Here is a 12,258-nt window from a genome sequence, read left to right on the forward strand (position 1 = left end):
ATATTTAGAGGCAAAATCTCACTGAGTTGCTTAGCACCTCGCCATTGCTGAGGTTGGCTTTGAACTTGTGATCCTCCTGTCTTAGCCTCTCGAGCCAGTGAGATTACAGTTGTGCATAAATGTACCTGGTTAGTTTATCCTTCTTAAAATGATTTTTCCCTCTACACACTTCCTTTTATTTCATTTATATAGTGTGCATAATATGCAGGATGGCTCTAAACACTTAACAGAAATGATCTAATTTAATCCTCACAACAAACCACAAGATAAATACTATTATTATCCTCACATATAAAAGGTTTAGCTAGTAGTGGCACAGCCAGGATTTGGGCCCATGTGGTCAAGCTTAAATTGAAGTTTAATCACAAGGCTGAACTTCTTTCTGTTAGTTGGTAAGGTGGAATGACAAAAAAAAAATGTGAATTATGTATAAATGGTTCATTACTTTAATATGTTAAAAATATTATTCAACATCCTAACATCCTTTGTTATTAAGGTATTAAAATGAATGAGAGGGTCTGAGAAGACTGTATAAGTCCAGAGTATGATGAGAAATGAAATAGAGAAAAAAGACGAAGGATAATGTTGCTGATTCAAACAGGAAAAAATAAATAAATTCAGTGAATAACATTGAAAAGTGGTCTCTGACTTTAACAAAAGAAAGGTCCAGTAGTATATTCATTAGAACACTGAAGTTTGAAAAGTTAGAATCTATGCCTTCTTATGTTTTCTCCCCTGTGTTGCTTATAACCTTTTTCTTATGAATTCTCTCTTCCATTTTACACATAAAATCTCCTAAGTGATCTCTCCTATTCAGATTTTTAAAGTGATTGCCCAGGCTGTATATATGATATAGTCATGGTCTAATCTACAGAAATAGATTCATGATTGAGTTCTTACCTAACATTAGACCTATATTTCTATTTCCTGACTTTACTGCATTTTATGAAAATGTGAAATTACAATGAGTAATTTTTAGAACAGAATTTAATTCTCTTACATTTATGGCCTTTACACAAAGTTATCTTTTTACTTGACTGGCATCTTCACCTGGGGACTCCTCTTGGCCTCTCCTCTTCCCTAATTATACGAAAAATCTTGTCTTTTTGACCACTGACTATTATCCTTCAGTGATCTGTCCTCTATAAAGACTTTCTTGACTTACAGATTAATTTCTGCTGCACTTTTTTGGGGAAATAAAAGCAGGTTCTATTAATAATTTCACACAAACAGTGAGTTCACACTGGCTTGTGAGATTCAGTTACTAAATTTTAAAGTTTTGGAAGCTGGTTGTTAAGCCATTTACTTGAAATTGACCACAATGTTATATCATACAAATATACAAACATAGCACATCATTTTCTTTTCTTTTTCCTTTTTTTTTTTTTTTTGGAGAGCTAACTATTGTTATTCAGACATGAATATAAAACACTAGTATGCTAGGTAAAGCATTAGGCAAGCATCTAAGATGATGTCATGTTTTTCAACTTTTTACCTATCTTATAGGAAACTGTTTTATTGGACTGAAAAATGTTTCCGAGTACCTAGAATTTCAAGGGGGGAAAACACCCCAATCAAATCTGCATTCTGAAGAATTAAGTTTGTGCTTATGTACTCCATCATCAACAAACCTCACAGTATAGAGCTGTGAAAATTGCAGACCTTTACAACTTGGTTGTTGATTAATGATTTAATTAAAGTAGGATTAATATAAATCTATTGGCAAGAAAGAATGCTACTGAAAGTTGGAAATATTCTGGCAATCTACCCTTCTAGCAGTCACTGTAGAAGGTGATAATAATAGAGTGACAGTCACCAACTTCAACACTTGAAGATCTTCTGGAGGAAAGGCTGATGTTTGCAAGCTCTGCAAGAATAAATTGAGAAGCAAAGGAATAATTTTAATGACTACAATGTATCATATGGTGTGCTTTTTTAATGTGACTCAGGAAAAAATTCTCTCAGATCTTGGCAACATACAAAGTTAAATTCTCTTAAGTAATTTCTTTTTTTAACTTTATATACTCTATGAATGTTGGACCCAATCCTATTTCATTTTTTGATCTGACAGAAGAGAGATCAGAGCTTTATTTGTGTCCTAAATAACTAATGTATGGAAGGATGTACACATAAGTCTGGGTGCTAATCTAAGCCCTCTGTTTACATTTCTCCCATCTTCATTTCTCTTTCATCACACTCTTTTAACCTGATTTCTCCTCCTGTGGACTATGTATTTTAGTAGCATTTTGTTTTGTAATGGGTTACAAATAAATAACACAGACAGGAAATGGCACCAACTTGGTTTTTTAATACAGTTGCACATGGAAATCTTGATTGTTTCAAAGGAATACCATGTTCATCATTTCAGTTTCTGCTAAGAAAAGTTCTAGGACACTTATATTAAAACTAATTTTTGTAGTTATGAAAATTGAAACAGTGTTTGAAATCTCATCAGTGTAATCTAGAAACAAAGGAATTATAAAGCTAAGATTTATTCTCAAGTTTCCACTACAGTTACAAACATTAGGAAAGGAATGAATAATGACCTAGTGATGACTTAGAACCCAAATTATTTCAGCCCTGAATATTTCAGCCCTCGTCAAAATTCTTAGCAAGAATATGGTATTAACTGAATGATCCTATTTAGATACTCATTTCTAGTCTACACTTATTACTCACCAGGTAACTTATGAGAATTATATCCCATTACATGTATTGGTATAAGTAAATCTTTAAAATAATTTAAAAAGGCACTTAGTATGCTTATCTTACTTTTAAAACTCATACTTTTATGGCACCTGGAATATATAATTTTAGGTTCTTCTAACTCAAAAAATTAAAACCTGTCTTAATTTTATATTAATTTATTTATGTAAATGTATATATACCTCTGAAAACAATGCACTATCTTATGTGGGAATAGTATGAATAAAATATGTTAGTATTTACATTATGAATAAAATATGTTAGTATTTACATTATGAATAAAATATGTATTATATGTAAAAACAATATTTTGAGATTAATGCACTATTATATTGATGAATTTAATATATTACTAAAGTAATATAAATGTATGTAGACTTTGGTTTTTATCATTCATTTAAGCCTGCCAAAATTCTCCTTTTTTCCACTCTCATTATACTATAACTGCTATTTTTGTAAGATTAGAGAATTCTGAATTCCTTGTAGGATATGGCAAGGCAAAGAAATCTTACAGGGAATAAAAAGTAAATGGGTTAAAGTCAAAAAGAGTCATGAAGATTTGACATTTCCAAAACTTCTGAATGGGCTCATTTATGCAAATAATGCTGTTGCAATTAGGAAGAAAGAACAGCTCAACATCGGCTAGAGTTTGATAAATATCTTGTCTCTTTCATACCAAACCTCAAAAAAATCTTTGTTAATTTGATACATTATCACCATCATCATCATCATCATCATCATCATCATCATTATTTTTCAGTTCCAGGGACCGAACCCAGGGGTGCCTAAACCACTGAGCCATATCCAAGCCCTTTTTATTTTTATTTTGAGAGATACAGCATCACTACTTTGCATAGGGCTTTACTAAGTTGCTGTGACTATATTTGAACTTACAATCCTCCTTCTCCATCCTCCTGAGCAGCTGGCAGTACAGGCACATACCACCACAACTTTAAAGGTATATTTAAGGTGTTTAAGTTGAAATGTGTCATATCTGATGACAGGTGTCAAAGCATTCTGCTGGATCACAGATACAAAGTCCCCAAACAGTCCTCCTTGTAGCCTACCTTCTCACAGTGCTTTTTAGCAGTGCTTTTCTTATTTTAAATTGATCAGAGGCATAATGAAGAAGGAGGAGGAGGAGGAGGAGGAGGAGGAGGAGGAGGAGGAGGAGGAGGAGGAGGAGGAGGAGGGCAGGGGAAGGGGAATGGGGAAGGGGAGAAGGTAGAAGAGAGGGAGGAGAGGGAGGAGGAGGAAAAAACTATAGGTTCCTTTTATTTCTCTTTAAAGGCATATACCTTTATTAGTCCCATAGAAGAAAAATAATATTTTCTTATAACTTAAATTATCTACTATGTGAATTGGTTAATGAAATCTACATTAGCCATTTAAGTAAAATATAAAAATGTGGGCAAATCTGTGAAAGACAATTCACGGTAAATTTATAACCTTTTCTTTTAATATACCATCAAAGAGCCAGCAAATACATGCTTAGATTAAATATCTGTTTTATTTCTTTGCCTTGGAGATGTCTATATTGCCATTTTCCAATGAGATGAATGTTAAAATGTTTGACACAATAGGACATATTATAAAATGGTAGGGTGAGAACTCATTCACTCTATTTAATAAAATATTTTTGTTAAATTTATTCAAGGAGGTGTGCTGGCATTGGAAATATATGGATAAATAAAATTCTGTTCTACAATAGGTAGAACAAAAGGGTAAAATGGCAAAAATTCTCTTTGTTTAAAATGGTTTAAGATTATTTATTTTAAAAGACAATTGAAATTGTTGTGTCATTAGCAGTATTGGGAAGATAGAAGATAGAGCTGCATGTATCCAGGAAAAGGAGCTCACATTTCAGACAGATATATATATATATATATATATATATATATATATATATATATATATATATATATATCTTCACAGCTTCTTAATACAGTTATGCTCTCATTTGGCATTTCTGTGAACATAATTGACTGAATGTATGCAGTGTTTACTTGATTATAAAATGTTTCTATGAATAAATAGGGTGTTAGAAAGCACATTCTCACTCTTTCTAGAACTTGGGTGGCTTAAGTACATGAGTGAAATGGAAAAAGAATAGAATAGTTAGGAGCTTTAAAATATACTTCTAAACATCATAAGGTAAGAATATCCAGAGAAGGGTTTTCTTTTTATTGTGAAACTGAAACACAAAACAATGGTTACTGATTTTATCCATCTGACACAATAATGAGGAATCATTTTTTTCAAATGCAAATTTATTTTTGAAACATTTTGTGTAATGCATTTTTAACTTAAACTTTCTAATCCATATTCTTTATGTAATAACATAATATTTGTTAAGGAAGAACCGGTGTTTAGATAAAGAAATTGAGGAAGCAGTGGGTAGGCTAATAATTTTTCAAACTATAGACAATGTTCAATTCTTTCATACATGTGCTTAACTTACCATAAACTTAAAATTGGTTATAATGAAAAAAAGTACCAATCCAAAACGAAAGATTGTGATTATAAAGATCAAGGCCAATTAATGAAAAAACACAATTAAAAGGTAAAACAAATTCACATATCATTTGAAAATAGGGAGAAACTATCAATAAAAATAGAGGTCCTCAATACTATTTTGAACCTATCCCTCAGCCTTATCGCTGTGTTATTTGCAGGCACCTATAGGCATCTGCCCTGAGAATAGATTATTAGCACTTTCTGCCTATTTTACTAGTTAATTGAAGTGGTACATAAGACCCACTTATGGTATAAAGTGCAGACATTGAATGAAGAAGAACAAGAGAAAAAGCAAGAATTATGAAATAACAGAAAAAAGTATCTTCCTTCAAGAATCAATATTCAATTATTTCTGACTCTACAATACATAAATATTATTAACAGTTCTTTAATAGTAACTACCATGACCATCTGGAAGAACCTACTTATGGTAAGTAACATGTTTTAACATCCCTGTTACAATTTGGTTTAATAACATGAGCAACACATAACATAAAATTCAAGGCAAACTTTTTTCATGTATTCAACAAAGATGCTTTTGGCCAACCTATAGTTGCAATTCTATGACAGCTGTCAGGGATATTAATTAATAGAAAAGATAAGTCTAGAAACAAGGTCAACAAATATGACTTGATGGTCATTGTGTGACAAATGACTGTGTCACCTTGATCAGATATACTCCTTCTTCCTCACCTATTCTTTAATGCCCATAAGACCTCCTGAAATCAATGGTTTTAGCAATATTGTTCTTATATCAGTCTACTCTCATCAGTGATGATCTGCTATTTCTTTTGCATTATTGAAAGCTGGGCTGATTAAAACTAAAATGAATTCCTATGCCCTTCTAGGAAAAATAACCATAAATTTCCTTATAAATATTTACATAGAAAGGTCATTTATATGAATTATTCTTAAGATTAAACATACTTGATAATTTCCCCTGTGTTCCACAATTTTAATCCTGAGTCAAGGATTTATAAAATAGTGAGAGTTTTATCAAAGTAACTATTCAAATGGTCCAGATTTATTTAGTTAGTATTAATTTTGCTGCCCTCCATCCATTCCCCAAAATATACTGACCAAATATTTTATTTGGTTGATCTGTGTAAATACTGCTTATTTTTGCATTATCTCCAGTAAGGTATAGATTAACTTCATGATCAATTTTACTAAAACGATCATTTCAAAAGTGCTGAAATATTTATGATTAAATAGCATATAATATTTGCCTATTTCCTTGTAAAAAGTATGCCAGAAAATACAATGGCATCTCATTTGTCAGGATATTAGTCTTCTGCCAACATCATATTTCCAGAACAATGTCCAGATTCCAACAGTGATCAAAGAATGCTTCTGAGAATCACACAGCTTTTGCCCAAATCTACATACCTTATCCCTATATCAGACTTAATAAATTTTTAAATAACAGTAAACAAGAATAAAGCACAATATCTCCCACCAGTATATTAGAAATTGCAACTAGAAGAAAATTTTTGAGAAAGGAATAGCAACAAGTTAAATTTTATAGCCAAAATTTGAAGGAAAAAATATGTAAAGCTATATGGAGAGAATATTTGGAATACTGGTTCAGATGACCTTGGAACAGAAAACAAAAAATACTAAGTTATATTCAGTGATCTGATTGGGCTCATAGGGAGACAAGATATGCTTAATCTAACTTCTACATAAACTATTTTATAGTAAAAACAATTGTTTTGGTGATTGAACAAGTAAGCCCTGGAGTTCAATAGTACAGATCATTGGTTCACAAAATTCAATGTGCATTCAAATCACCTTAGGATCTTGTGAAAATGTGGATTCTTGTTTGAGAGGCCTGGGGTGAGGGCATGATTCTATATTTCTAACAAGCTTCTATTAATGTTTATAGTTTTTTCTAACAAGGGTGTAAAAATGCATTGATTTCCAATTAAATTAAATAAATATTACTGTATTTGTCTTCAAATACTTTTGAAAATCTGAAATGAAAGCATACTAGTAATATATGTTGGCACATTTATGTAATACACTTTGGAAATAAGGAAATTGTATTTTAAAGTGTGAAAAATGTAAGAGGGGTATAAATAATAATGTATTATTCAATCCTTCAACCATATACTAAGCATGCATGAAGTAATGTAAATGAAATCTGTGCAAAATTTGAGGTGAGCTATATCTCTATCATACTAAGTCATAGTCAATAGAATTCTGAATTCTCTTAAACTATATTATTTCATCTTTCTACATCTGGAGGGTATGCAACACACAAGGCAAGTTTTTCTAAAAGAATAATTTATTGTAGTTTCTATTAATGGTAAAACTCTGTGCTTTGTTCAGTGGTGAAAAATGAACAACTGTTCTTTGATTAAAAAAAAAATGCCCAGGCAATAATTTTCTGGCTCTGAACTACAGGCACATAAATATGTGCATCAAAATAGTCTATAAATAAACCAGAGCTGGGAGAAGTTAAATATAATAATGCATTTGAAGTTATGGATTTATAGCCTTTGTAGGCATTTCACATATTATATAAATTTGCAACTCTGCCAAATTCTTTTCTGCTGGGTTCATAAAATATTCATGTCCAGTGACATTAATGTGAGACTTTTCTGGCCTTACCATGACTTCCACACTGAAATTGTGGTTCTAGATGCAATATTGCCTATTTGACCTTTGCCACTTCTCAGTAAGCTTTTACTGAGGGTGAGAGACTGTTTTGTTGCTCCAATTATTTAATTTCCAGTAGCTAAACCAAATGATCTCAAAGTATAATATGGATAATGTATTTTTAGGGGGAACCAAGTAAAATTGTAAATTAAATTTTTAAAAAAAGACATGACCTGAAGTGTTCCATGTTTCTTCAAAGGTGTATATGTGTGTGTGTCTGTGTGTGTGCGTGTGTGTGTGTGTAAAAATCTGTAAAACTTTAAAATGGATAATAAGAAAAGTAAACCCATGATTCAGAATAATTTACAGGTGATTTTCACCTTTACTACTTTCATTTAAAAAATAAAAATGGGATAATATAGACAACAATTGTACAAACCTGTTACCTATAAAAATCCTCTAATATTTTCCCCATTTGCCTATAGAAAATAAAATTATATGTACTGAAAAATGTGTTGTGAAATTATAAATGAAGCACAATTTGTGTTAATTAACAAAATATGATTACTTAGTAAATTATGTGTTTATTAAAATGAAAAATAATTCAAAAGCCAACAAAATAGCTAAATGTTTGAATGATGTGTTTTTAGTGAATCGATTCTGTCCAAAAAGATTTTCTGGGAAAAACAATTAATTGATACAAATGTGAGTGCAAATCTGTCTGTTTTTTTTTTTTTAATTTTAAAGCATATTGTTCAAAGTTTTAGCTTGTGTGCATGATATAAATCCCATACATTGTTTTCTCAGTGACAATAAAAAGCACAGTTCATTAAAAACTGAAGTAAAAATTAAAATAACTTTTAAAAAATCAGTCACAGTTTTGTCATTGGTATATGGAGGTTGTTCCAGGGACCCATCCAAAGCTCTTCATCATCTGACTGTGTGTGGTCACTATGGAATTCCAAAGTCTCCTTGATGTTTTTATTGTCAACCATGGACTCCTGTTCCACTGTGCTTTTCAGCCTGTTCCCCAATGACTTTGCTGCTGTACTGTCAGTTACCACAGGGCAAGGGGCAAAGGTAACCAGCGTTGGTCTTTTGTTCATTTTCTCAGTAGAAAATGGCCCTCTGGACAATGTGTTCAGAGGTACACTCTCCTCATGTGTCACTGCCAACTTCTCTAATTTCTTAAAGTGCCTCCCCTGACGGACAGGGGAGGTAACTTTCAAGTTATCAGCGAGGCAGGCACGGCGGGTTCTCACCACAGAACCATTCTGTGCAATATATATATTGCCATTGATATTACTGTGGATCTTAGCATTGTGAAGCCGGTTTCTCTGACATTCCGGAGCACTGTCTTCTCCAGTTGAACTAGTTTCATATTCTCGATCAACAACTAACTTGATCATTCTCTTTCTTGCCCACTGACAAAATAAAAGGAAAAAAAAGTGTTAGTCATTATCAAAGGAGTGAAAGAGACAAAGAACACAATGCCTGTGAAACTTTAAAAAGTGTTATGTAGAAAGTTATCAAATGTAAATAAGTCAAGAGGGGTACAAGGAAGCAACTCTTTATTCACGTCAGTTTAGTTTCACAAATTCTTGATTGGCTTCACAACATGATATATTTGAATAAAGTGTTGCTGAGCTAGGAAGCAGACATTCCAGGAAACACATGCTCTTAGATCAAATTACTATTCTACATGAAAAGAAAACTGTATTATTTATATTTAACTTAGGAACTAATCCATTGTTTTGTAGTTGCCTGACTATTCAGGAAAGTTAAATTGGAAGCATTGAACAGCAGTAGATTATTCCATTCATGTTAAAGTTTCTATTCCCCATATTTGAAAAATGGTTTTTAAATCCAAAGTTGCTAATTTATTCAATGCCTGCTAATTTATTTAATGCCGTTAGCCAAAATTTTGTATGTTTAATGCATTCATTCACTTGAAATGTCCTGGTTTTCTGGGTCATTCCATTCAGATCTTTGTTAACTTAGAAAATATATTCCCAGATTGCATAATTTATTTAGTATTAGTACACAAGTTATTCAATAGTACATAAAACTGAAAGCCAATTATTCTAAACTTTCCTTTGGCAAGCAACGGAAACACAATCGAAATTTTCACCAATTATTTGTCTCTTTCCAATTAACATTAGAAAGGGCAAAGGGCAAAGGTTGAACTGTTCTATATCATTTTCTCAAAGAAGCCTTATTACATTTTTGGACTAGGTGAACTCTCAATACTTGGCACTGAGTCAGTCTATTTCAAAATTATTATGTTTACTTGCTCAGATAAAAAATATTATGACTCCTACAATATGGTTTTAAACAACCCAGTTCAGAATAATGATATTAACATTCGATTTTTCATATGTTATCTTATTTAACTTCTAACATTTGAAAATGGCAGCTACAAACCATCTCTCCATGTAGCTATTTGATCCATTCCAACAGATTATGTATCAATCTATTCTTATCTCTATATAAAATTCATTCCAATAGAGAGGTGTCACTGATAACACCTAATGTCATATTGCATAATAAAAATCCTGCTGAAAAAATAGTAAGCATTGACTAGCTAATTACATGTGTTCCTATTTACTAGTATAGGAAATCTTAGTGGGTTTTAATCTAATATAGTCTAATATACCAATTTCTTTGGATATCATGTATCGCTTTTCTGGCAAGCTTCTGATCTTAAGTCAGATCAAAATCCTGGTCAATTAACTGCCCTTAAAGAGTCGTTTCAGAGAACACACAGAAGGCACTGCACGCAAGAGCACTCATCACTGCAAAAGTCCCACCTACTGTTCTCTCTTCTAAAGGGCTGTGTTGTAACCTTCAGAGTTTGCTCCTGGAGACTTCCTTCGGTTTGCCTTTTTGCTTCTGTCATAGGCTGGCACCTGAAAGCCCCAGGGACCTCCGGACTGACTTTCACTACTACTGCTACTACTACTACTACTGCCTAATTCTGACTCCTCTTCACTCTCTATGCCTCCTTCCACAGAAGCTAATTCTGCACTTCCCTCCTCAGGGACATCCTGAGCGTCAAGGTCTGCAGATTCTTCCACAGGGGCCAGGTCACTTTCTCCTCCTAGGTGTTCCTCCTCCTCTTCTACAGTGGGTTCTTCTTGCTCTTTGGGCTGCTCCTCTCTTCTACCTTTGACTTCCTTGACTTCCTCCACGACAGGCTTCCTTCTTGCAAGCACAATGTTTCTTCTAGCTTTTTCTCCTTCTGACTCTGTGGATTCGGATTCTTCTGATTCTTCAGTGGAACTCTCCTCCTCCTCAGAGGGCGTCTCAGACTCAGATTCTTCTTCTGTGGTCTCGGATTCACTGAACTCAGATTCTTCTTCACTGTACTCAGTGTAATCGCTGGAGGATTCCTCCTCTGATTCTACGGTGCTTTCTGTTGCTTCATCTTGGTCTAGAGTTAGTTTCAGATAATCTTTATCCTCTTCCTCCATGCGTCTTGGCCACTCTTCACCCTCAAGGTCAACGACGCCTCTTTTATCAGCTAGTCCTCTAACTTTCTTAAAGATCATGGGGAATATCCTGGCCCTCTTCCATGTTGTGTATGTGGGCTCTGCTGCAGGTGGCTTTTCAATAGTTACTACCACTTCCTCCTCCTCCTCACTAGGCTCTCTAATTTCAACTTTTGGTTTTGTAATTTTCTTTGGCTTTTCCTGAAAATTGTGAGAATGCAATTGAAATGTCAGTGTGAGAATAGCTATGGTATGATCTTGTTCCATGTCATGTATAAAGTAGTAGGAAAGAATATGCAGGGAGATAACTTCACCCAAGCAAAATTTCAGAAAGCATCACAAAATTCTCTACCATGTATAGATAGAGGTAGATTAAGTGAGTATAAACTGTTTTACTTTTGGCTATCTAGGAAAATCTAGTGATATGTCATTTTTTTAATTCAAAGTTTTTTTTGCATTTAGATCTAGAAAGAAATAGCCACTAGCTCTTTCCTTTCTATCTCTAGATTTTGGCAGTAGCTTCTTGTGTCTTCCTTTAGCTAAAGATATAAAGAGTCTTTTAAAGTCATGAAAATACATTAGTTTATCTAAAAGTTTACATAAAAATTGGCTATTTTCTTAAATTTTGAACAGGTTAGGCCTACTGGGCCATTCATTTGTTATTATTGAGGGGGAGAGGATAAATCTGCCAAATTAATAGTGTAGGCAAAGAATTTGATAAAATTGGTTCATACTAATTTATGCATGATTACATAATTTCCTCAGATATGTAGGTAGAAATAATTTATCCTTTTCCAATGATTGAAAGATGGAGACTATTTTTCATGATTTTTAGATATGTTAGGCAGTGTAGGTACAAAAGTAGCCATTGTGTTGTATATTTTTAAACATATTTGATTATATATTAAGTTCATGGAGCAATATTTACAATTTTAGGAAA

At 32.9% G+C, this 12,258-nt stretch overlaps 1 protein-coding gene across 7 annotated transcripts in view; it reads right to left on the reverse strand.

The window, feature by feature from the left end:
* Positions 1-8,699: 8,699 nt before the first annotated feature.
* The window catches only part of Pcdh15 (protocadherin related 15), a 716,528-nt gene continuing 712,969 nt past the window's right edge, over positions 8,700-12,258 (reverse strand). For 5 of the 7 annotated variants that reach the window (XM_077799359.1, XM_077799358.1, XM_077799357.1 and 2 more), the window contains one exon: positions 8,700-9,251. In XM_077799359.1, coding sequence (XP_077655485.1) covers positions 8,700-9,251 — 552 coding nt within the window. Of the gene's footprint in view, positions 9,252-10,652; positions 11,520-12,258 lie in introns of those variants that run through there. The other 2 variants (XM_077799355.1, XM_077799356.1) reach the window with 1 other exon arrangement.

The sequence above is a fragment of the Urocitellus parryii genome, chromosome 5, assembly GCF_045843805.1.
Source record: "Urocitellus parryii isolate mUroPar1 chromosome 5, mUroPar1.hap1, whole genome shotgun sequence".
NCBI classification, from domain to species: Eukaryota; Metazoa; Chordata; class Mammalia; order Rodentia; family Sciuridae; genus Urocitellus; species Urocitellus parryii.